A 26,897-nucleotide genomic window follows, 5' to 3' on the forward strand; every position below is an offset into this window, starting at 1 on the left:
ACTTTGTTACCTATATTGTTATTGAAATTAATACCATTGATGACTAGTTGGGCCTTTTTGGAACAATTCAAATTGTTGTTACCTTAAGCAGCACTTTGTAGAATTTATCCCAAGTTTCTGTGTCAACGTTTTTTGACCAATTTCCCACAATATTCTCTTTTCCACACAATTCTTGAACCACGACAAAATCTTCGCTGTCCTTTGGAATGTGGCTACGAACGGCAGCCTTCGAAACTACGTTCATGTTGCAAATCGTTATAGCTTATATGGAACAATTCGATAAATTCAGAATTTTAACATGTATTCAAATATAGAAAAAGTTTGAAATAAAATCATGCATCTTTTACCAGGGAAAGGTATGTCCCTAATCGAATGTTGCTTTGAATTTAATGTGCTATAAAAAGATGAGAAATAATGAAGATGTTTATAACGCTAATTATAGACAGAATAATCAAAAACCCTTACACTTCGATTGGCGATCGATACCACTTCATGCACACAATCGAAATAAAATAACCGGACAAAAGTAGAACAAGGATAAACATGCAAGCGAAGAAAATTCTGCACGAAATACCAAGCAATTTATAACATTATATACTAAAAATCAATGGATTTTCACTGAGCAAACTTCGCTCAAAGCATTACCGTTCCAGATAAGATATTGTTCGATCGCCCACATATCGAAGTCCATGCAACGTGCTTGTAAGAAGAAATCTGAAAAAGGAAAAGATGTGATTTCGAAATGAATTAAATTTCAAATAACAATTTCAAAGAAAAAGCGATCAATAAATAAGGAAAATCCAACTCGTTGAAATTCTCTCGACAGCCTACTCGAAGATCCTTCCTCAAATCACTCTCAATTCTTTGAATTTTTGAGTCGACATCGCAATTGATGTTTTTAGCAACACTGGTCTCTAGTCTATGTGACGACATTTTGTTCAGTTGATTTTACTTCTTTTGTTCAACTGCGGTTTTAATGGTGATTTGCACTGTCTTTTATACCGATTCAGGAATGGCCACGGGCTACAGCAAAATTACTCATAATTATTGTCCGCAATTGGGCACTCAAGTAAATTGCGATATTGCCTGTCCAAAGCATTTTCAATCACACGCAAATACAAACAGTTCCAAAGCATTTAATTACTCCAAAATCCATTTTTTAATGGGTTCACATTTTAATGAAAGTCAAATAGAAAGATTTTTACAGTGTTCAAATTAATTATAATGTTTTCTATTGAATGCATACTTGGGTCAAGTGTTCAATTGACATTAATTTATATTGCACGCAAATATGAACATAGTCAAAGGTAGCTGTTAGTTCTAAAAAACTGTATTCCATGGCGTTTATTTGACTGATTCTCCTTTGAAAAATTTGTATTTCCACAAACTAATTATCGAAAATTACGTTAGGCAACCAAAGGCTTTTGAAAGACGGCAAAATTTTTGCACTGTAGACGGATCGTCATTATTAACATAATTGCGCGATCCGTCTACTCATTCTTCTCTAACGATGTCGCATGCTCACCGCATCTCACGGTGCGCATGCGACATCCGTTTATGGAAACATTTCAATAGGAAATTGCACCATGCTATTTGAGTAGGTTTTTTTCAATTATTAGACTAAATAAATAGACAAAAAACCGTGGACCAAACCAACCAAAGCGTGCAATATTATTGTATCAATCTAATTATTGTTCAATCTAAGTAACGCTGATGATAAGTTTGGCCAAAGCTCAATTTTGGCTGAACTCTCGTTATTATGATCGGGGATCGCCGCCCATATCGAAGTGCATCTATTTTTTGGGTCAATTTCTTCATCAGCTCTCGCCGAACGTTCGAAGATCTAAGATATTGGCAGTATGGACGAATCGAAATGAAGTAGAATATTTCAATAACCGAAAGTGCGCTGAAGTCTAAAAATAAGCCCAAAAGACCGCCTAAATTCGCTAGAAATTCGGCAAAGCCGACCAATTCTTCTTTTTTCTGCGGTCGAAACATCGATTGAGTGTAATAAACGTGAAGAATAGCCACCTTGCTTGGTTTAAGATTTCTCTCTTGAAGAAATCGTAGTTTATCGAATATCCTGGCCATTGTAAATGTGGACTCGTAATTTAATGAAAAACATCCCGGCAAACAATGACTGCAACTGAATAAAGGGTTTTGCTTCATTAGAATTTCGCCGTCCACCCATTGCATACACTGATGAAATTGGGAAATAGTATAAAATAGCACGCGATTACTTTCTCGACTATAAATTCATACGATCATTTGAATATTTACCTTTGAATCTTCAACGCCACAAATCGAAATTTGTTACGCGGTGTGGGATGGAAATGCTCAACACAACCACAATTATTATATAGAATATTTGACTCGCATTCGCTATGACAATTCTATTTTATTGCAGAAAATGAAATGAAAACGCAAATAAAGTGGGTAGAATGTGATGTGAAGACGTAAATCTTGATTACCGTTTCTGAATAGAAGCTGAATTAAGGATACGATCAATAATAAAAGTGGTAGTAAACATAGAAAAAATACGGTCTTTACCTGAAATATGAAAGAAAATTTTCGCTTTCAAAGATACACTTTCGAACGTCAAGCGCTAGTTTTCTAATGGATGGTGCTCCAACAACAAGAGTTAGACTTACTGCCAAACGTGATTCAAAATTGGATGGTATAGTGAATTTGACGTATCTGGTCAAATGACCTTTTGTACCAAATGTTTTGGGGCAGAACTGACATTGATGCCGTATGTTGAGGTCGATTTTTTGTATATGTTGTTTCAAGATCTTAATATTATTGTACGATTTGTCGCATTGCTTGCATTGATATTTTTTCGGTGGTGGTGGTAGTGGCGTCTGATCGGTGACTAATTTGATTAAGAACGTTCCACCAATATGTCTGAAACTCGTGGTCTTAGCATCGTAATATAAATCGCTATGATCTGGGTCATTTATCATCGCTATGAAATGTCTACTTATCGATGTTAGCGTAGCTAGTTTGTTCTTGCAAATCAAGCAATAATATGCTTTGTCCAATGCCAAATGATGAGTGTTGAATGGTTGCATATGTGGCACTGTTCCTTTGGACACAACATCTCGATCATCTTCTTTGATGTTATCCAGTTCCATGCATTGGAGGAAAAAATTGCCGAGATCTACTTCGTCGCCTGGGCCAGCCAAAACGTCAATGGCTTCAGCATCGGTAACAATTTCACCAACCGCATTCACCAGATTCTTTCGTATTTTTGCGCCGTCTTTTCTGGCTTTCAGTGCTTCATAGACGCATGCTTCGAAAATTTCCTTCGGTACGTGTATATCGTGAAGTACTGTGATCGAGAAATTTTCGGCGAAACTGTCAATGTCAATGCCATTGGTCAGTTTAGTATATACCGTATGCTTTTGTCGATATGTACCATTGTATGTATCTTTGATGCTAACCATGTGATCCATTGTACGATGCGTCCCCAACAATGGATGAAAATTACTGCCGTCTTTCTTGGCTTGACTTCCGCCAATGTACCGTTGCTGATTGCTGTACCGAAACATGTATCCGATGGCCATTTCATCGAATCCTTTCACCGTGCAACACATGTTTCTGCACATGAGAAATTCCGATTGCTTGTTTTAGAGGACCAAAAACCAAGCACTTTTGCATCATTAATTTGTTCGAAACCACGTCTAGATTTTTTTTTATCGACACATATAATGCCCGTTGTAAGTGGTTCGGATTTAATTAAATCCAAAGATTTAATTTTCAACTTTGCGAAAACGGCCAAAAAATGAAAACTGATTGGGTAGGACGTAAAATTTGGGCGAAAACAAGAAAAACTGGCCTTTTGAGTACACCCGATAAGCCTTATGGGGCCTTGAAATCATGATTTTCCCGAATTTCGTTAAATCCTAAAGATTTAACTTTCAAGTCAAAAATCATGTTGCAAATAAGTCAAGAATTGTTGGAAATGCCCGAAAAATTCTAAATCAGCAAAAAACCCAACCACTTTGTACGTTTTTTGAGTCCAAATATGCAAAAATATCATTTTTCGTATATTCTCAACATTTAATTTTCAAATGCGGGATTTAAGAATTTTTCACGTTAAACAGTGAGTCAAATAAGGCAAAAGTTGTGGGAAATGGTCCGAAAAATCTAAATCAGTAATAAAAATCAAGCACTTTTGACCATTTTTGGGTTCAAATAGGCAAGAATATCAGTTTACGGAAACCCTCAGTATTTCACTTTCACATTATGGTGAATTTTTTTGGGAAATCTCGTTTTTCGACAGTCTGCCCATTCAAAACTTCTAGCCAGCTTCAAATCAAGCACCGAAAGCCATATCTGTGGCTTCTTTATTGGGATTTCAGGTCAGCACAAGATTTAGATAGGTAAATGAGTTTTTTATGAAACCATGAAAGTAAAATCCCAATAGAAATCCCATTTGCGATATTCCAAACGTCATGAAACTTTCTGGATCTTATTTTTTTACCAAAAAACTCAAGCCCTGAAAATTTTAAGCCAATCGAAAGCGATTTACGGGTACCTCCCATACAAATTTGGCCAGTTTTGCCAATTTTATGAAGAAAATAAGAAAATTTGTATGGGAGGTACCCGTAAATCGCTTTCGATTGGCTTCAAAATTTCAGGGATTAAGGTTTTTGGTAAAAAAATAAGATCCAGAAAGTTTCATGACGTTTGGAATATCACAAATGGGATTTCTATTGGGATTTTACTTTCATGGTTTCATAAAAAACTCATTTACCTATCTAAATCTTGTGCTGACCTGAAATCCCAATAAAGAAGCCACAGATATGGCTTTCGGTGCTTGATTTGAAGCTGGCTAGAAGTTTTGAATGATCAGACTGTCGAAAAACGAGATTTCCCAAAAAAATTCACCATAATGTGAAAGTGAAATACTGAGGGTTTCCGTAAACTGATATTCTTGCCTATTTGAACCCAAAAATGGTCAAAAGTGCTGATTTTTATTAGTGATTTAGATTTTTCGGACCATTTCCCACAACTTTTGCCTTATTTGACTCACTGTTTAACGTGAAAAATTCTTAAATCCCGCATTTGAAAATTAAATGTTGAGAATATACGATGATGATATTTTTGCATATTTGGACCCAAAAAACGTACAAAGTGGTTGGGTTTTTTGCTGATTTAGAATTTTTCGGGCATTTCCAACAATTCTTGACTTATTTGCAATATGATTTTGCGTGAAAAATGCTTAAATCCCGCACTTAAAAGTTAAATCTTTAGGTTTAACGAAATTCGGGAAAATCATGATTTCAAGGCCCCATAAGGCTTATCGGGTGTACTCAAAAGGCCAGTTTTTCTTGTTTTCGCCCAAATTTTACGTCCTACCCAATCAGTTTTCATTTTTTGGCCGTTTTCGCAAAGTTGAAAATTAAATCTTTGGATTTAATTAAATCCGAACCACTTACAACGGGCATAAGACAAATTTCAGGTCAACATGAGCAAATCACAAACATGAGCTTCGGTTTGACAGGTAAAAGCAAATAATTTCTGCCTTTTATGCTTTTCAACATCTAGTATGATCCTTTACGAACATTTTGGGTACTTACATGACCAAATCGAGTGATGTTTTCACATATTTCTGACCGCATATTTGGTTGGTTTGATTTCAACTCTAAAAGAATCGACTTTTGACCAAAAATCCTTAAATATAGGCTTTTCAGGGATGGTATCATGGCGCAAAGTTATTTTTTCTCGAAAATATGGGGAGTCTATCCAGACAAAAACTCTCAAAATTGACTTTTCGAGGTACCTCCCGAACAAAAGTTACGTTTTTCATGCATTTTGCTATGAAAATAACATTTTTTGTTCGGGAGGTACCCCAAAAATACACTATTTGGATGAGTTTCTTAGTAAAAAATTAATTTTTTCGAGAAATATTGGGAATCTTCTCACACAGAATATCTTATAAATGATTTTTGGGGGATGTTATTTTCAGGCCACTTCAGGCTTTTGTTCTTCGTTGTTATTATCCGCTTCGGATAAACTATTTTCAGTTTTATTTTCGTCCGTAACAACGACATCCACCACGGGCTGTTCACCAGTATTCCGACCGTGTTGTTCGATTTGAGCGAAGAAATTGTTGATTTCTGCAAAAGTAACACAATTATCAGCAACTAATTAATCTAATCAATTTGATTGTTTGCAAAAACAAAACGGAAAGTTCTGTGTGGAAATTTTCATTTGAAAAACAATTTGAAATTACTTACGATCACGAATTGATCCCAAGAAATCTTTCAGTGCGTGAATGTTGTGGTCGCGGGCGTCCTTCTCAGTCCTTCTTTTTCTCAAAAACCCATGACTAACCAATGGAACGCTAAACAAGGGCGTAATAAACCAAATGTTGACAATTTGTCCAACATGAAATAATCTCCTCTTTACTCAGTTGAAAATAATATAAACAAATTCATTTTCAGAAAAAAAAAAAATGGAAATTACATAAAAACTCCGTGAGGCCGTAAAGTGGTTCAATTTTGCGGCTTCGAAATGTTGATCGACTGTAGTAAACGTGCAGAAAGGCAGTATTCTTTGGATCAAGTCCGTTGGTCTTGAAAATTGGTAGTTTATACCATTTATTATAAATACCAAATCAACATTGGGTGTAGCAAACGATCAATGAACGAAAAGACAACATACCAGTCGGCTGTGCCGCAAATCGAAATATTTGGATGAGCTTGAGGCTGGTAGTATAAAATACAACCGCAGTGCTTGAAGATAAGCTTTGTTTCGCACTCACTTTCACAGTTCTATTAAACGATTAAGTGCAAAAGTATTAACTAATTGCAGTTTTCAGTAAAACTTTCATTCAATTTACCATATCCGAATAGGTGCTGAAAACAAAGAGTTACATCAATTGTACGAAGAAAACAGAAATCTTATGAAAGTAATTTCAATTACCTATAAAATGATAGAAAATTTTCATCTTCGAATATGCATTGTCTGGTGCTCCGCGGTATGCTTCGGATGGGAGGCATTGCAACGGATAATGTTGGCGATATTGCAATGCGCGACTCATAGTTAGTTGGAATGCCCATGCCGAAATGTGCCACCTTCGGTAAATCATTTGGTGAATGCAATAGGACTTTGAAGCCAATGAACCTTGTCGATGAACAAAAGTAATCATGTACATCGGCTTTCAAAAGTACGCTAAGGCCAACCTAAAATACAACTCCACTGTTAACAATGAATACTTAAAAATTTGATATGAAAATCAAAGAGAATAACAATCCATTATCCAAATTGAATTTTATTTTTTTTATCATGCCACCTCATTGCCAGAGCCAACAGCCGGACGTGGATATTTGTGTTCATCCTGCGTTGACTTTTCATATCCGCCTTCAGGTGTCCACATTCTTCCTTTTACTTTGAAGTTGTGACGCTGATCATATTCCTCAAAACCCCTAGAAGCATGAAAAAGGTGATCATATTCATGTTCATGTTTTATGTCAACTTGAAATATGGAAATGTTAACTCCATATGGAAGTGCATCTGAAAAGGACCAACTTGAATGGTGTTTTCATCAGATATTTCTTGGGAACGCCGTTGAAATTGCAACAGAGACCATCATCGGTAAGTGTGCTTGAGAATCTCGATGTGCAGTTAAACTCAAATCTACCATATTCGCACTAAACTAGCATATCCTCGCATGGCGGTGAAACCTGTGATATGTGATTTAAATTTTATACAATTTTCATCAAATTAATTCATAATTTTTCATTAATTGACCCAGAAGAGAATAATTTAACCAGAGGTGACTGACCGCACGCTCAGTAGCGTATTCAGTAGCTCAAATGAGAATCGTTTCCTTACCTTCAAAAGCACCTCTCGATAGAGATCCCAGGTCCCAGCGCCAGTGGCCAATTCATTTTCTACAATGATTTTGAGTTTGAATTTTGTGTTATTGGGCTTTATCACAATGTAGTTGATCTACCTAAATAGAAATCTTGTCGACATAAGCCCATAACCATCGCATATTCTTTACTACCCTTGGAAATGTTTCTTACTTGATTCATATTACATACTGCGAAAAGTTGAACAGAGACAGGTTAAAAGAAGAGATAACAATCTCTAATAAATGATACATAGATAACAAATAGTTACCGGTGACAGCCGGAAATGGAAGCTCCTTCACGCTAATTGCCTCTGAGCTGACTCGATTATGAAAAAGTTTAAAAAATATCGACACGATCAAAATCTTACTACATGAAACTTTTTATTACCTCAGACTGATGATGACGGGAGACGAACTCCATACGTTTGAGATGAAGAACGCAGATAGCAAAATAACCACGAAAAACATGCAAGCGAAGAAGATCCTTCAAAAAATGGTCTCGACGATTAGAAAACAAGAATTTACAGTTGAAGTTTTTTTTTTCAATGGATTACCGTTCAAAGTGAGATATTCTTCGATCTCCGCAATATCGTAAGCCATGCAATGAGGAGCTAAACAGATATTCATTCAAATTATGCCGGCAAGAAACTTGATAATTTTTCTTTATATCAGTTTCAAATTGTTCTAAATTTGTGTCAAGATTCTCCTTTTTATTCCGTGAAAAACCCATCTGATACTTGGGATAGAACATCTTGGTTGGAATAACTTAACTCCGATTAGAATGAATTCGGTATATTTACTAGAATTGTTTTGCTATTTCACGGTGGCTTTTATACCAATCCAGAACTCCGAAAAGGGAATATTCCTGCGAAATTTCTCTCAATTAATAATTACCATAGTTGAGTACAGCATGTCACTTGTCGAGATAATTTCCCAGTAACACGCAAAGTAAGCCGCTTATAACGCTTATTTTTGTTGTGAATGTTCAATGCCAAGGTAAAATCAATTTTATTTCGACAAATTGAAAAGTTGAAACGGTATTTTCTTGGTAAATTAAGTAAATTAAATGTTTTTCGTACTCCCGACAGTAAATTTTTACACTGGGGACTTTTTGACGTTACAAATGCACGAAATCCAATTAGCTTAATCTATTTGTGATTTTTTTGTAAATTTTCCATTTTATTTACTGGCAGCATGCTTAAAATATCAATGGGATTTATTAAATTTCCGAATAAAATCAACATTTTGATTCAAATCAAATATGTTTGGTGCACTTAAGAAATTATCAGATTTTTTTAAACACTCTATTTCTTGCACTAAAATGTTGGATTTTCTTTGTTATATGTCTCAAACAATTTTGGAGTTTGGAATTGGTATGGTGCATTGGTGCTGTGAGTCACATTTTTATCCGAAAGAATCTCATTAAATTAATGAAGTAAAATGATTTAGCCCACGTATGGGTAAACGATATCATTATCATGGATCACTTCCAAGTGATCAACATGATTTGCCATCAATGCCGATGCAGTTCGTCTCGGTCTAAGGTTCTTGAATCTCTTGATCATTCGCTGAAATGCTAAGCGACGCCTTTGGGATACCTTCATATAATTGCTGTACGGTCGAAGGGTTAAAAAATAAAACACTTCAATAATGGAAAACACAGAAAATCCCATGAACAATCCCAACAATCCACCTGTGTTACTCAAAAATTCCGTAAACCCGATGAGCTCTAAATTTTGGGAATAATAAAATTACAAACGAAAACAAATTGTCCTCAACAAAAACTCACCCTCTTTCTTTTGCGATCGATAAAACAAGTTTTTATAGTAAATGTGCATGACAGATACATTTGGTCCCTGAAGACCTTTGGTTGCCAATATTGGTGCCTGTTGGAGCAGCGGAGCCATTGAAATTTCAGCATCATAAGAGATTTCAAAACAGCCCGGCAAACAATCACATATGAATGATTCATTTTTTTGCATTTGAATTTGTGAGGTTACTTCTTCGACACACGCGTCATCCGAGCGGCCGCAAATTGTAATATCATCCTCGAAACGAGGCTGAAAATACAATATGCACTTGCAATAGGATAAGAAGATTTTTGCATTGCACTCCATATTGCAATTGCCTCGGCTGTAAATTCTGCGAACATTCCAAAAAAGAGAGAAATTAAAAAGTTCACTAAATTATGTCCGAAGATACTTTTTACATACCTATAAAATGTGAGATAATTTTCGTCTTCGAATAGGCAATTCCTAACACTGACCGGTAGCTTTCGAATCGGATCTGTTGCTACCGATATTGTTGGTGTAATAACAACGCGTGACTCATAGCCATTCGAAACGGAAGTGCCAAAATGTGAAATCATTGGTGCTTCGTTTGGCGAGTGTAATAATATTTTAAAGCCATAGCTGCTTGTAGACGAACAGTAATATTCACTTATGCCTAACAAAAATTATTATTGTTAAAATGCCATAATCCATGCTACTACAGAGCAGAAGAATATTACCAGCATCCAGTACGATGGTTAAACCCAAATTTGTCCCTGTACCAGCAACGGGTCGTGGGTAACCGGATTTGTTTAACTTCAATTCTTCCGATAAGAATCCCTTTTCTGGTGAATAATTTTTTATACATAACACTTTATATCAACAATTTCAATTTTATTTTGACAAAACACTAACCAGGTGTCCAATCATTCGCTGTCGCATCTAAAAATGAACTTATGTTAAACTCCTGCGTATTGCTTTACGTTGAAAAAAAAAGAAACATTGGGAGTCAGTACAAAGCAACAACATTTTTCATGTAAAAGAGTCTTGTATTGTGATTTTGCAGTGAATTTTCTATTAACTCCGTTGAATGTACAGCATAAGCCTTCATCTGTTAGCACGGTAACAAATACATCCGTACAATTGAATTCAAATCCTCCATAGACACATGTTATCAACATTTCTTCACATGACTGTGAAACCTGAAGAAGAAGAAAATTTTGTGAACTCATAAAAAACCGTATCTGTGAGTATCTTACTTTTACTAACAGTTTCTGAAATGCAGCCCATTTCCCCGCCTGGGTATTGGTGACATTTTCATCGACCGCATGTGTGCACAGACTCTGAATCATTGAATAGTCTTCATGATCGGTTGGAATAGTTCGAACCACACTCTTAACCGCCTGGTTCATATTACATACCTACCGAAATACAATCAAATTCAAATCGACTGAAAATTTAATTGAATTGTACTATTCCACATACCGTTACAGCTGCAAAATTGGTACACATTGATGATATTTCAGAAAACAGTAAAAATGAAGAAAAAAAAGTGTCATAAGACTAGCTCTCAAACATCAAAATAATTTAATTGAATTCAAAATGCAATGAAAAAAATTACCCGGAAACGGTAAATGCCGAATATCAGTTGATGTAGAACTTAATGGGATATGAATAGAATTAATTAGTTGCATGTTTTAAAAATTCCATTATGGAAAGTTCCATTCGAAGTCAGTTAATCTATAGCAAACCTCAAACTGATGATCATCGGAGTTGCTGAATACTTGAACCAAACATTTGATATGAAATAAATGGACAGAAAAAACACCACGAAGAACATGAGCCCAAAAAATATGCTGAAATGATTTACCCAGAATTTCAGTTGATTTCTCGTCATCTGAGTATTTAATTTTGATCAAAAGAGAGTCACCGTTCGAAAAATGTGATGGTGTCATCACCCACGTATTTTAGCCCATGTAATGTCGTATTCAATAGGTATTGCCGGAAATTGTCTCGACAAGTGTCTCTGCAGCCCGGCTCATCACTTCCCAGCCGTCGCACAAGTCGAGGTGGTCGTTTTCTTTGGCGAATTAAACTTACATTAATCCGTGGGCTTGGCTGGAACATTTTTCACGTGATGTCTACTGTCCGATTGAAGTCCGAATGAATTGTGTTTCGTGCACGTTCAAGTTGATTTTTATATAAACGCAGAATGTCAATTAAATTATGGTTGCAGGACTTGAGTTTGTCATATAGCCAATTAAATTTATTGAGACCATTTTAATCACCTATGAACCATGATTGTGTATTAGATTTAACAATGTCAGTCATATTCTGGGGTGACACTCACCAAAGTTCCATTGAAAAATTGCCTGAATCCAATTACTACTACTAGTATGTGAAAATTGAGGTTTTTTTTGTTAATGAAGCTAATGAAAATCAATTGCCAACCGTCGGTGATGTCTAGCCAGTACATGTTATTTTCGAAGCTGACTTTATTTAGATTAATGATGTAAAAGAGAATTTGGCGCACAGACAACACACATACACACACTTGAAAGACACTTGGCCACCGCAGGTATACTGGCCCAATGAAAACTCAGTTGTTACTGGTGTCTTTAATCACCAAGCAACACAATTCTTCGATAATTTCCCGATGAGCTTTCAATCATTTCAATCGATTAGTCCTTGTACGTACACATTTTTTTACACTAAATTCTGAATCGTGATGACACAGAAATTTTGGTTCGATAAAGCTGTTCAAGCTTCGGTTTGAAATCCGTCCAATTGTTTGTTCCACCTACGGAGCAAAAAGAAACTTGAGCTGGGAACAAAGGCACGCGTCGAATTCAATTCAAATCAAAGAAAAAAAAGGGATAACAATCTCTTGAAAATCAAAGTGAATGGTCTATCATGCACATGGTAACAAAGTCAGATTTGTCCGGTTTGATTTTAGCTCAATCCGGAAATTTCTATAAACTTGGCATTGTGAATGGAAATTAATTTGCAGCGATCGTTTACCCCAATTTCCCAGTACTTCATAGAAAACCAGTCGATTAATCGTTAATGTTTGTTCTTCATTATATTTTAAATGTTGAAAGTGTGCCCTGAACAACATTGTATTAGAATTTGTTGCAACAAAGTGAAGGTTTAGCAGTTTGCATGCCAAATATGTATCGCGTGCATTGAACCAATGTCTATTTTTGTTCTATCAACGACACATTCAATTGAGCAATAATTAATGTCACTTTAAACAAATGAATGAACAATCCAGATTTTATTTATATACAAAAACCAGTATTTATTCTTTTTTCAACAAATTCACAAAATTTCACCATTTTCCATACGAAAGTCTAGGTCAGCCACTTCATTGGAATTACATTTTTCATACGTATTGATAATTTCATAGCATTTTTTCGGGCCATTGATGGTGTACTTCAGTTCAAAATAATTGTCATTACAAAATGAATAATTTGCTTCGTATAGGTCCTGGATACACAAATGTGTGCCGCATCCGCTCACTTGGTTCGATGCCGTTGCTTCAGTGCTCTCATTATCGTGTTTGCCGTCAATTTTTAGCGTATAAAATAGTCGATCGTCAAAAAAATATTTGGTTAATGATGATGTGGTGCTGTCATAATGATATTTGTACTTCTGTTTGGCTTCCATTCCATTCATTCCGTTGCTATTGTCATTACCACCGTTGATAGTCACCTTTTCGGAGTAAATCAACAAATCCGGATCCGATTCGGCCGGTGTGAATATCGCAAACCCACTCGCTTTTATACATTCGGCTCCCGCATGTTGCCATTGCTTTAATGGTGTCAATGTTTCACGCGTTAACTTCCAGATTCCAGGCAATGAGTCGAAAATTTGCTTTGCACTTCCCATTTTCATTATGTAAAGAAAGAAATGATTTCTTCAAAAAGAAACGTCGAATGCTGTTATTCCATCGCTCTTATCAACTTCAATCCACACTTTGTTTTGAGGTTGTCTATACATCGGCCGAACTGTCAACGTCAAAACGTCACTTTTGACAGTTCCAGTCATGAGAACGTGAGCTGAAGATTTTCGATCGGAAACTGTGTTCAAATGGAAACGTTAACACCATTCAAACTTACTCTTTTTCTTTCAAGCAAAAAACAAAAGTCTTTCAATATTTTCTTTCTAAAATACTTCACTGGTAAATGAAAAAAACCAAACAAATGGATTGTGCTGTAGTTATTTTTTTTCTCTCTTTTTCGAAAAAATATTTTTTATTAGCAATACATCAATATCAAATGTAATAGTTTCAATGTTAGTAAACATAACTGTATTTAGTAAAGATTAAAAAAAAATTTGCTTAGTTTTTCTTTTGGTCTAGTTACGAACACATCCTCATAACTTGTAAAGTATTTTAGTTTAAACATTTTTTCTTTCTTTTCGGTTCCAAACTGAGCAGAAGTATGAATGAATTCGAAGCAAAATTTCGCTTTGTATTGCCTGATATATTTATAGATCTATCATTCAATCGATCAATCAATCAAAAAAATCGCAGCACACGTCCAACAAATAATACTCTCTGGACTTGTGTAAATAAATGTTGTACGGCGTTGAATACCCGTACATGTTTTCATTTCATTAGGAGGCACATTTTAAATAAACATACACATGATTTATTTATTTTTTCAAACTTTTTGTTCCTTTTTGATATTTGCAAATCAAGAAAAAACGAATTGTGGGATGTGTAGTGTGGTTGTATAAATTCGCTCACAAGTGTATCGACTGAATTGTGCAATGGAAACAATTGTAAAAAAAAATCAATCAAAAAAACTTGAATCCCCGTGTGTGTATATAGTATATAATTAGTTGTATGTTTAGCTCGTAGAAAAAAACAGTTTTCATTTCTGGTTTCGTTTCGTTTTAAATAACACATACATAGACTTTCGTTTGTTTTCTCTTTTCTCCCTTTTTTTGATTAAATAACTCATCTCAAGTTTTTATCTCGTTTGGTTTTCGCTCACGATTGTTGGCAAATTTAATTTTTATTTCAATAAATATTTTTGATTGTGAATGTTGGAAAATTGCATTTGTGTCTATGTGTGTGTGAGTTACAATGCACTGTCAAAATCCAGAAACATTCAAAATTGTAAACAAAACTGATTTCCATATCGTCTTATCATCTAATATTATTCATTTAATTTGTCTTTCTGCGTCGTTTCGATGCGGTTTTTGAAGCTTCGCTCCTTCTGGTTATTCTTCTCGTTTCAATGGAGAAAACACACACAGAAAAAAAATTATTTAACAAAATCACATCCATTCGCAATTTTATATCCACGAAAAGCGGCGCACAGGTGCCTCAGATTTTTTTTTTGTGTCCATTGACAAAATATATAAACAGTATGAAAAAAAAGCGACGAAATTCATTTGGTATGTTTTTAGTAACAATCTGATTCTTTGCTATGTATAAACTATTATAAATGTCGAATGCCATAGATGGATAAAAATGTACTGAAATTGTGCAAACTGCTGGCCGGCAATACGGTGAATGTGATTAGGGTTTGGTCGCTGATTCGTTCTCGGAATTCGGCAATGGTTTGGGTCAGGAGGCCGATTGGAGGTGTCGAACTGTGAAAATGCAAGAGAAGAGATTTGGGTCGTTAACTAATCATCGTGAATATTTGAAAATCTATTTAGTTTGATTTAAATCAAATCATATTTGGAGACGAAAAAATAATTTTCTTCCTCTTAAATGTATTGTCAATGTTTGCTATTTTCATTGTTGCATACCTCACTTGGTAGAATACTTTCAAATGGATGGCTGGTAGTCGAACTTCAGCACTTGTACTATTGCTTGAGTTGGTTGATTGCTTTTGTGCATCGACGAAATAGGCCGACGGAACACCTTTCGAGCGAAGCATTTTATTTACAACATATTGGATGATCTCTGTGACATTGTCAACGGTAAGGCCTTGTGCTAACTGCTGATGGCGTTGGATTATATCATCCGATAAATCGGTGAGTTGAGTTGATGACGATGCTAAGCCGGTTGATACATAGCACACAATGGCTGCACAATTGTTTTCATAGTTCCAACGACGACGGCTAGACACGGTATAATCTCCAACGGAACAGCCGGTTTCTTCGTCTACATGTGAGCAGCAGAGTGATTAGTTGGAGTTTATTTGTTACAGAAATTGTGAATTGAAAAGATGAAGAGAAATCATGACAGCTTCCAAGTTAATTGAAAACCCTGATCGATCGACACTTACAATCAAATTTGTCGTTGTGCGAGTGAGCCCACACCTGCCATTCGACCAATGCTTTTCGTGGCAATGCCGGCACAACGATATAATCCATGATCGCATTCGTTGTTCGGCGTTCCAACTGACGCCTCGCCTCGGCCACATAATTTGGATGTGTGACAAAGCAAATTCCCTGAACGATATCCCGTAATTGTCCATTATTCATTGCCTTTGCAATTCGTGAAATGTGTCTCAATGTTAGTTTGCATTGTGGACGAATTCCGCCTTCAATGATAGTCATACTTCCTGGCACCAGAGCGATTTGTCCTGCAAAACCATAAAAAGAGACATCAAATTACTTGTGAAACTAAGAACAACATCAATTCGATAGTTAAATAGAAAAGTCACTCCAGAATAATTTACCTGCGATGTATGTGATTTCGCCGACTTTAGTCGATTGACTGTACGGTCCAATGTTGGCTGGTGCCCAGTGTGAAATGCTTTGCACGTGCATCGTATGACGCTGATTGTTGATGTCCTTGTAACGTGGTCGAAAAGCCACCACCTCCATGATAACTTGCAAACCGTCTGGGAGCGGGCTCTCAATGCATACACGCGACGGTGGATTTTGGAAATCAAATGTTTTCACATAAACATCGTTTAGTTCGGCATAATCGTTCATGCTGCGTACATACAGCGAAACATAACACAGATTGTTGAGTTCATAACCATTTTCATTAACTATGTTCAGTAAAATATCTATTGCATTCTGCATTCCCTCTTTTGATGTAGTGCCCGTACCTTGGACGCCACCTATCCACATCCAACCGCGTGGATTGATTGCCACATTCGGTTTATTTTCGATTGGACGTTGTTCAATGTCAAAACGAAATGTTGAACTCTTCGAGAGGCTATCACTGCCGATGCCTCCGCCGCCACCACCGCCGTCATCCTGACTTATGTCAATCAAACCGTTTTTCGTCGTTCCATTCTCGTCGGGCTCGTCATCGGCAGCGAATTTCTTTGTAAGTATTCGCACCGGTGATGATAGCAACGAACCGTGGCTCAAGCTATTGCTGCGTGACATATTTGCAATTTCCTCTTTGCTCATCGATTCTTTCATGCGATTTTCCATTTCAATGAATTCCAGCTCGGTTTCGCTTAAATCCGGATCGCTCAGGTCACTGTAGCTCGATTCATTCAGGTCGCTAATGTAGTCAATTGATTTCTTGACCACAACTTCCGCTTCATTGTCACGAGTTTTCGGGATTAAACGCAATTTGGTGAAATTGATATAGCCCACCGGGCACACTGGATCCGATGAGCTAATGACCGTTTGAAAATCCTCTCTGAAAATGCAGAAAAACCAACGGCAAACCGATTAGTAATCGTAAATTTAAGGCAAAAACGAAAGGCGAAGATTAAATGTTGTGAATTTGCGTCAATGCTTGCCGGCACAAACCAAAGTTGAAACACTGTTTTTTGTAAACATTGGCTTAGCACCCAAAATATCTATCAGTCCAGCATGGCACCACGCGATCGAGACATTTGCTGATCATTGAAAAGCATTGCGCTGAGACAATTGCTGAGATTGATTCACAATGCATGCCGGCTATCTTATCAATTACTAGATTCATTCTTCTTCTTCTTTGCAACTTTGTCTCTTTCGTTGACATGATTGTTGATTTCTGTTATCAGTTGATGAAGCCGTGTAGCAAGCAAAACAAATGCACACAAATAGTCACATGGGCTTCCTCAATGAATTAAGAAAATAGAACGGATTTTTCAAAAATGTTATTGTGTCAATACGTGCAACAACAAATGCAAATGTATTTTATACGCCGAACAAACAAATAAAACAAAGCGCAAGCAAGTAGATTAAGATAGTGTTGATTCAGTGCAATCGATTTGTACACATGCAGAAACGCTGCAGGAAATAAAATAAGAGCCGCATAAAAATAAATTCCATGTGTACATTATTTATCTGTTATTTCGCGTCCGCGCGCGCTGCCGATTGTCAAGTGGAATTAGTAATCTCAACCGTGTGTATGTGGAACAATCAGCAATTATTGAATAGACAGCAATGTGTTTTGACCGCGAATGATAACGGTGAAAGAATACAGTAAAGTACAGAAGAAATGATTAAAAAAATAATGAAGGAGACAGGGTGATGTGAAGTCAAAACAAAAATTCCCATCAAAAATAAAAACAATGTTGAAAATCATTGCATCGATGGACTTTTGAAAATGAATGACAACATGCAAGTGAGGTCATCCGAGCGGGCGGACTTATCGCCGAAACAATTATTGAGCGTTTATGGAATTTCTGCGAATCTATTTATTTATTTCGAATCGAATTCGACTTTGACATTTGGTATTCCAAAGAAATCCTTTTATCAGTTAACTTATTTCGATCAGACGATTTGATAGCGCACCACAATGTATCCGTCGACCAATGAATTAATTCGTGCTGAGCATTACTCAGCTTGTTGCTATTCCTAAATTTCAACATATTCATCGATAATTTATGGCAAACAACCATCAATATGGACACGTTTAATCTAGGGGTTTCACGCAACTTAAAATTCATCTAAAATTTCAATATTTCTCTCTTTTCTCTCACATTCTCTGGGATTCACCAAAATCCGTATTATTTCGAAATATTTCAACATTCACCTTGAAAATTATGTTCTGGAAGTGGGTTTTGGTGGATCCTCAGGATCGTTCAAAACTGCTCCCGGTTCTGGAAGTGGGTTTTGGTGGATCTTCAGGATGGATCAGATTGGGTTTGACAATGGAAATGTCCATTCCTGGTCCATCCTGAGGATCCACTTCCAGAACCAGGAGCGGTTTTGAACAATCCTGAGGATCCACCAAAACCCACTTCCAGAATTTTTAGATTCAAAAAATTCTAAAAAATTCGAGTTTATGAATAAAAAGAAGCAATATTTATAGTTTACACATAAAATTGTTTTATTTCCAGCTATTTAGTAAAATCTTCGGCCTTCGAGTTTGCGTGAAACCCCTAGCGTTTAATTAGTTTAACCACTTGAGTTTGGATACTACTATATATGATATCAACCAGTACGGGGGGATAACAAAAATAATCGATGGACACACTGAGAGATAGTGATAGTGTGTGAGAGAGATGTGAGAGAAAAAGATCGGGCTGCTATACAGCCGCTAATCGGTCAATTTCAAGAATAATTCCTTTTGTTATCGATGTATCGTTACATTTTATTGTAAATATGTTATCGCAACTTGTTCCTGTGCGCATACAACATCTCGTTTTCGTGTAATTACGGTCACCGTCACCACTGGCTTGTTTTACTGCCAAATGAGATTAAGCGAAATCACGTGCTAAATCTAATTTTAAATCGTTTTTTTTCACTTTCGCGGTGTACAACAAGCGATATAGTGAGGAAGCGGGAGTGAAAAAAAATGCAAACACTTGTGAGCCCCAGCGACTATGTTTGCCACACCGAGCATTCGTGCAAATAAAGTTCAAATGGCAATGACATCATCACAACATCGTGATACACGGTGTGTATGCAAATTCGTTTTCTTTATGCAAATCGTTTAAATTATATTTCATACTTTTTTTTTACTTTCATTAAAAAGTTGACCGCGAGAATTGGAGGCAATGAGCATTTCTAATCATGAATGAAAATAACGCGATAAATGTGTTGTTTATTTTTTTATTGCTCCGTGGATGCGAAATTATGTTCTATAGAATGGCCAAAAATATCAAACGTTCCTATCATCTTTGCGGACCAATTAATAATTTAGATACTGGATTTGTATATATACCTATTTATATATAATTCGGATTGTGCGTGTATTTGAATGTGTCAAGTTCATGTAAACACGGTTTTTTTGTGTTGTTTTCAAAATGCGGAATTAATTTAGGTCAATTTAAAAGCGAAATCAACTAAAAAGTAACATTTATATGCGAAAATCGAAGAGAGAAGAGAAAAAACAAGTCACACACACTCACATGAAAATTTGCTGCTTGAATAATGGACAGTTGAGTGTAAATGTTTCGTATTCACCACCTTCACCGCACACATTTAAACCGTATTTTTCCTTCATCTTTTCGAGATGTGACTGAAGTTCACGCAACGATTTTCCCAAATGACGATCTGGCACTAAACCTAACGACGCAACCTTAATTATTATCGAATGAACTTGACAATCTATCATCTCTTGCAGAAGCTCAGTCTGATCTCTCCTCCATAAATAAGCCAGTGACACCAAATTCAAGCGCATACAACTGCAAGGGGATGGAAAATATTTCAAAGTAGAAAAATCAGTCAAATGTGAAAAATCGACGAAAAAAAAGTATGAAAAATTTCACGACAGAGAAAATTGTCATGAATATAAATGCACATACACATTTTCCACACGAACTCTTTGGTAATCAGAGAATATAGCACCAACAGCAACTGCCTCAACGTTGACTTCATCTTTGGTCATTTTCAGTAGGTTGTAAAGGTCTTCGACTTCATCGTCATCGGTTGGTACATATGATTTTCCGGTTTGCGTTGATTTTCCCTTTGTTTCCATGCGATACAACGGCAACTCCATCGCTTCGGCAAGCTTTGTAATGCCCATATGACCAACCGTCTGATACATGTAGCTATCCAATTCATCTGTGAATGGTGAATGCAGAAAGAATGGCAATATTTTTATTTAATTGAAAATCAATAAAAACACAATGTATTGTTAAAATAGAACAGTGCAGTGGCAAACCTTTGTCTTTTGGATGTAAATTAGCGAGAGCAACGATTTCATGACCCTCGGCAACGCATTTCATCATATTGTAGGAGCTGTCTTTGCCCCCGCTCACCAATGCAACCACTCTCATTGTGTCGGCTGTATCGATTGCAGCGTTCTAACGACGACGACGATGACAACAACAACAAAGAACACAGTATCTGGTCGTCTGTTCAAACACAGCGTTTTTTCATACGTTTTCGTAAAGGAACAAGAAATTATATGACAACAACAACAAAAAAATCGGTCGTGTGGTGAATTCGCCACCCGAAACGCAAACACTACCGAACAAAACGATAACAACCAAAATCAGTGTTGACTTGAATTTTTGTTTTATCCGCAAATATTTTAACTTTCGATTAATAAACACAACAGAAAAAAAAGAACACACACCTATCAACCAAATTTTAAAAAAAGAAAAAAAGGTCAACCGAAAACCGAACCGAAAACAATTATTGTTAAATAATTCTCGAGACAAAGTAAATAAATGTGTTTTTCGATTGCGATAGCCGGAGAGTGTTGGTTGCTAATGCGACGATTGGATTGGATGTGCAAGACTCCATATGCGACACAATTTGTTTTGTTTTCGTTATAAACACCAATGCAAGATACTTTGAACGGGGAAAAAATTAAAATAGTTTGCACACGGTATTGCGAGACTGAACTTCCTTTCTTTTGGAAACGAAGCGACAGACGAGTGCGAACTGTTACTGCTGAGTTCTTCTATTCCAATTAGATTAATGTTCACGTTGAATTATTATTGTGTCACATTCGATGCGCGAATTCCGTATGAACGTAGACACTCTGCAGCACCCGAATTTTGTTATTCGACTAATCGTCGTAATAAAAATTTATTTGCTCTTATCTGGTCGTCGATTGTGAAAATGTGTGTTTCACTTGCTCTATGTTTCGACTGTACACATTTTTCTTTCCGCTCGCTCGCTTGCTTGCCTGCTGCTTCTTTTTACAACGCGCAAAGTACCACCACACACCGTACACCGTGTTGTGTGTGAACTATGTGAGTCAAAACTTGTCACTTGTTTTTTCATCACTTTTATTTGGTTGCAATGTGTGCTTTCGCGCTGGCTTCAGATAACTAAAACACATTGCTCCATGCGTATGTCCTCATGTGTGTGAGTGAGTAAGTGTGCATATATATGTATATATAAATAGAGTATGTGTACGTGCTGCGTGTATGTTAGCCGTCGAAATTTGATTATCCTTAACCGTTTCGCCTGATTTGCACCAGCAGCTGCTCAGATTATATTTACCCGCGAATAATTTGCTCTCACACACTCGGTTTGCGTATACTTTTTTTTCGTTTCTTCTGCTTTGCTTTAGAATTTTAAATCCTTCTGTTCTGTGTCTTTAACACATACCCTCTGTCTCTCGTTCTCTCTTTCGACAGATATGAGTATATCAATATTTTTCGGTGATATACAATGCCATTATTAAATTATGATTACACGTCTCTGATCCACTAGTTTTGACGAAAAAAATAAATATATCGAGCAAAATGACGTGAGGGCGAAGAAAAAAACAACAAACGTAAAAAAAATGTTGCACAATGTCGTCGAACAAAAACGGAGCACAGATATATTGGGGCCTTCGATTTAAGCTGATAATTTGTGATCTGCTCGACAATTTGATCGACGAAAATATTTACACACGACACTTTTTTTGTTGTTCTTCTGCTAAGTTCTGCTTCTTGTTTCACACAAATAAAAAAAAACTAACAATTCACGTCGTGGTTGGGCGTTATGTCTAGCACAAAATCATTGTTTATTTATTTCAAGCACATGATTCGACTAAAAAAATACCTGGATATTTCAAGATGTCATCAAACGAATCAACCAATAAGAAAAGGCGAATTAAATATGCTCAGCCAAATGTATAATTTAAGGAAAACTCTATTGTATGCGATGAGAGTGTGAGCCGAGAGCAAAAAAAAATCGAGACGAAACGGAGAAAAATTTATGTGTGTGTTTATTAAAATTAGTCTCACGATGTGTGTGCATTGAGCACAATGAGCAAATATGGTCGGCGAATTAGTGCGAATATTTGACATTTTCAGCACAATTCAAAGGTCACCAATATTCAGACACATTCAGTGTGAGAACTGAGCGATGTGAGAAGTGTAGACGAAGAGAATCAACCAAATATACTTCGTAAAACACGAACGTCGTAATATCGGTTTAAAACGTATCAATTCGGTCTGTGTATGTCAATTTTCTACATTTTCAATCAGCTGGTTCGGAATGTGTCTATTCGGTTCGCATGAAGGCCTGTTCAGATCCAAGCAAAAAATCCATTTCCAATTTGAAGCTCAATCGATTCCGGAAATTTGTTATTTTAACGTTTCATCGAATTCACGCGACGTGTATCGCAATTTGAAAGCACATCTGAATAAATAAATGCCATTGATTCACTTTTTTTATCGTAGATATTTCTTTGTTTCACTTTTTTTCCGTCAAACACATTTACAATGCGTGAACCGATTCGACATGTGAACGCCACCTAACGTCCAATGTAAACACAACAAGCACATTGTTTCACGTGAGCCGCAACGAGTCACAACATAATGACCAATGTGACATTGACGTTTCGAACAAAACGTGCTGCAAACGATTAGAGTTTGTTTATACACACAGTAGCCTTATCACAGCAAATGATGCCGATGCAAATCGATTGTGGAAAATAAAATGAATTTCTAGTTTTTACGTGCAAAAATTGTGAGCGTTTATTGATTGAAAATAAATCAAAGTAAAAAATGAATGCCGAACTTCTTATCAAAGCCCGGAAAGTGTTAGTGAAGGAGCCCATTGTTGAGGTAACTTTGATTGATGTGATTTTTTTTCAACATTTCCAACCATGATATTTTGAATTTTTGTTTAATTAGAAACTAAAATTAAATTACGGAGTAGATCTCGTTCATTTCAACTGAAATAATTCCAACATTTTCCTTTTTGCGTCTCTTCTCCTAAATTTTAGTACTCGGAAACATGTCCGTATTGTGCTGCAAATGGCATAGACAACAAATTGCGGTACTACTACATCAGTTTGGAAGAGGCCATTTACAAGTGTGCTGGTTCATCGTGCTTGTACCCATTCGAACGATTTATTTTCAAGAGTTTAATCGACAATTCCGTTTACTATTACGAAGAGGTGTTTGAAGGTGGAAGAGAGGCAATCTTTCGAGTCCCATTGGATGATCAGCCCATGTATCAATCGACAACTCCTCTCTCCACCAAGTTATTCTGTGACAGCCAAAGAAATCCGAACATTGAAAGTTATGATTGTGATTTATCGGATCTTCTAAATGATTTGGAACCAGCGCCTGAACCAGAGGAAGACAAACCACAGCCTGAATCAAATGCGGTCAATCCGGACTTTTTTGAATTTCTCGATGACATTATGCCGGCCGATTTCAACACCGATAAGGTGCTCGACGAAAATGGCGTCGATGATCTAATCGATAATCTGCTCAAAGACTCGCCAGCCAAAAATGTTACACCAGTAAAATCCGTGAAAGCCGAGAGTGGCAAAAGGTCGAAAGCTGTTGCAAGCAAAGCAAAATCCGAAGCGAAACTCTCGAAATGCATTCAACACATCGAAAAAGCGAAAAGTACAAAAAGTCCGAAGACAAAGGAAAAATCGACGGAATCCTTTTCAGTGGCAATTCGTAAGGCACGCAAGAGTCAATCAAAGGTAAAAGTCGAAGAATCGCCAGTAAAAACCGAACCTGAACCGGAACAAAAGCCAGTGAAATTGAAACCACAACAAGCTTTAGCAACGAAATCATTTACTACCGCCTTAAAATCGGCCAACATACTGCGGCCCACTGCATTGGCCAAGCAATTGAGCTCCATTGACTTCACCAAAATCAACTCTGGCTTTTTGCGTCGATACATGAAGGCGAAAGAAGACAAATTGTTCGAAGGTGAACCAAGCAATTTTGAAATGGGCAATGAAAATGGTGTGCCAAAGAGTTTGGAACGGACGGCACCCAAACAAAGTAAAACTGGTGCTAGATGTGAAACGGTTACAAGTGCTTCTATGGCTGAAAATATGACAGCAAAACCAAAAGTAGCGTCGTCGAAAATGGAAATCAATAAAGAGCGCCCAACTGAAATGACTAAAGGTGAAAAGAGTAGCGTGAAAAAAGGGAAAAAAGAGAAAGAGCTATCAAAGTCAAAAGCCACCAAAAAAGACGCTAAAGCAGTTAAAGTGAAGGAAGAAAAGTCCAGAAAACATTCAGAGCCAGGTAGTTTCGAAGCACCGAAGCAGGAACTGGCCAGAAAAACTAAGGTGAAAGAAGAAAAGCCACCAAGAAAACGTACGACGAGTAAAAAGAAAGATACCGAACAGAAAATGGCCGATGGTGAAATGAAGAGCGCCGATGAAAAGGGTTCAGAGAAAGGGCCGGTGAAAAAGAATGCTCAAAAGCACATAACTTTAACGGTAACGAGTGATAATTCGACGACCGAAAGCAAAACAAAAAGCAAAAAACGTAGCTATATCAAGAAGCCAAAAGCAGATGATTCAACTGTGATCGGTGAAGATGGTGCCTCGAAGCCGAAGCGTAGACGAACCACAAAGTCAACGAAACATGTGGATGAAGACGATATTATGTCACTGCCAATTATACTCGTTACTGATACAGGTGAATTTAAACTCCCTCTTCAATCCATTCAATGACCAACATTTTGTTCGAAAAAAAAATTAAATCATTTTTTCATTTTAGAATCGGAATCGAAATCGAAATCAACTGAATTTGAACCAATTCTGAATCAAAATTGCAATCCGGCAGTCTTATCTCATGCAAACTCTGAATCGAATGTCAACTTTGCAACTGCAGAAAATGGAAACTCGAATCAAAAGTGCCTTAAATCTGTTCAATCATTGATCTCTGATGACTCTGAAAGCTCACAACTGGAGTCATTGCATGGCTTTCCACCAAGTGTAGCAAATGTGACAAGCCGAATGATCTCCGTTGAAATGGCACCGGCGCCTGCCATGGCATCTCCTGCCCAAAAATCGACGAAAAAGCGGCCAATCTACAAACATCCCAAAGCGGACAAAATCATAAAGGTTGAACCCGAAGATGATTCAAATGAAAGTGGTTCGTCGAAACGATCTCGGAAAACGTCTTCAAAGCCAAAGGCTGAAAAACTTCCGAAGCCCAAAAGAGCATCAAAATCTCAAAAAGATATTGCATTAAAAACCAAAAGCAAAATTGACTGGGTCGCTGAACTTCCAGATTTATCAGATCCAAATGAAGCGAAAGAAAATTTGCAACAAGAATTTGCTTTCGGTTTGTTAATCGAAACAGATAATGCAATTGAATATAAGCCAACGGTGCCTGATGCGCCAAATGAAGCCACCGCTGTTGCAACTGAAGCGGCTAAAGGAACAGAAGACATTTTAGCAGAGGAAACAAATCGAATCGAGACTAAAGAAACGAAAGAAATCGCGACGAAGGAAATCTTTCTCGCGGCATCGTTTGTGAAACAAGAAAAACCTCCGAAGTCCACGGGCGAATTGCAACAACCGTACATACGTAAAATAAAAGTGAAAAGGGCAGAGGACAAAAAATCCCAAATTGACAAAATTATTGCAGATTGGGACGACAGCGAGAGTGAACAAGCAAACGATCAACAAATGGCAACTGAAGGAGATTCCAATGTGGTTGAAGGCGATGACAGTCAAGAATTCGATGATGTTGCTTCAGTTATATCAATTACATCTGAAAATTCAGACAGCGTTTCGGCATTCGGTGGTGATTTTGGCCATTAAGATTTGCCATGAAAAACAGCAAAATACACATAAATTACTCATTTAAGCAGTTCAATTGTGATGCTAGTTTTAGTATCGAATTAATTTCAAAAATGAAATATTTACATATGAACTTTTTTACACGTTTATTAACAGTATATTGAAGATATAAACAATAACAATTTTCATTGTCATTGGTTTTGAAAAAAAAGAAGCCAAAATTGTCATTTATCTTATTGTAATACGAAAACTTTATATTTTTTGTTATTGAAACGTTGTCAATTGATTTGATAAATTGATTTGAATAAAATAATCGAATTGTTGGTCTCATTCGCAGTTCTTGTATGTTTGTAATCGGATGTAATCGGTTAGAGAGCAATATTTTTTCTTCGGAATTTAATTTCAAAAGCAATAACAAGATTAACAATTAATGCTAGTTGAAATTCATCGAATATTCGATGTGACGCAAAATGATTAATCATCATCG

The 26,897-nt window shown here is 36.6% G+C and overlaps 3 protein-coding genes across 3 annotated transcripts; 1 reads left to right on the top strand and 2 right to left on the bottom strand.

The window, feature by feature from the left end:
- Positions 1 to 9,077: 9,077 nt before the first annotated feature.
- LOC129572001 (pickpocket protein 28-like) lies at positions 9,078 to 10,447 on the bottom strand. Its single transcript, XM_055451905.1, has 4 exons — positions 10,377 to 10,447; positions 10,081 to 10,312; positions 9,657 to 10,009; positions 9,078 to 9,596 (listed from the first exon to the last, which is right to left on the bottom strand). Exons 2-4 carry the CDS (start codon positions 10,233 to 10,235, stop codon positions 9,313 to 9,315), a joined length of 792 nt encoding a protein of 263 aa, XP_055307880.1. The 5' UTR covers positions 10,236 to 10,312; positions 10,377 to 10,447; the 3' UTR covers positions 9,078 to 9,312.
- A 4,165-nt stretch (positions 10,448 to 14,612) lies between these two features.
- LOC129566345 (uncharacterized) lies at positions 14,613 to 22,852 on the bottom strand. Its single transcript, XM_055442198.1, has 7 exons — positions 20,612 to 22,852; positions 20,253 to 20,511; positions 19,857 to 20,132; positions 16,284 to 17,209; positions 15,888 to 16,187; positions 15,406 to 15,763; positions 14,613 to 15,243 (listed from the first exon to the last, which is right to left on the bottom strand). The coding sequence occupies exons 1-7, from the start codon at positions 20,724 to 20,726 to the stop codon at positions 15,090 to 15,092; spliced, it is 2,388 nt and encodes a 795-aa protein (XP_055298173.1). The 5' UTR covers positions 20,727 to 22,852; the 3' UTR covers positions 14,613 to 15,089.
- LOC129566339 (microtubule-associated protein futsch-like) lies at positions 22,739 to 26,746 on the top strand. Its single transcript, XM_055442185.1, has 4 exons — positions 22,739 to 22,854; positions 23,079 to 23,465; positions 23,627 to 25,298; positions 25,380 to 26,746. Exons 2-4 carry the CDS (start codon positions 23,406 to 23,408, stop codon positions 26,429 to 26,431), a joined length of 2,784 nt encoding a protein of 927 aa, XP_055298160.1. The 5' UTR covers positions 22,739 to 22,854; positions 23,079 to 23,405; the 3' UTR covers positions 26,432 to 26,746.
- Positions 26,747 to 26,897: the final 151 nt, after the last annotated feature.

This window comes from Sitodiplosis mosellana, unplaced genomic scaffold (genome assembly GCF_009176505.1).
Source record: "Sitodiplosis mosellana isolate CC-2019 unplaced genomic scaffold, AAFC_SMos_1.0 Smas_scaffold_1, whole genome shotgun sequence".
Taxonomy (NCBI): domain Eukaryota; kingdom Metazoa; phylum Arthropoda; class Insecta; order Diptera; family Cecidomyiidae; genus Sitodiplosis; species Sitodiplosis mosellana.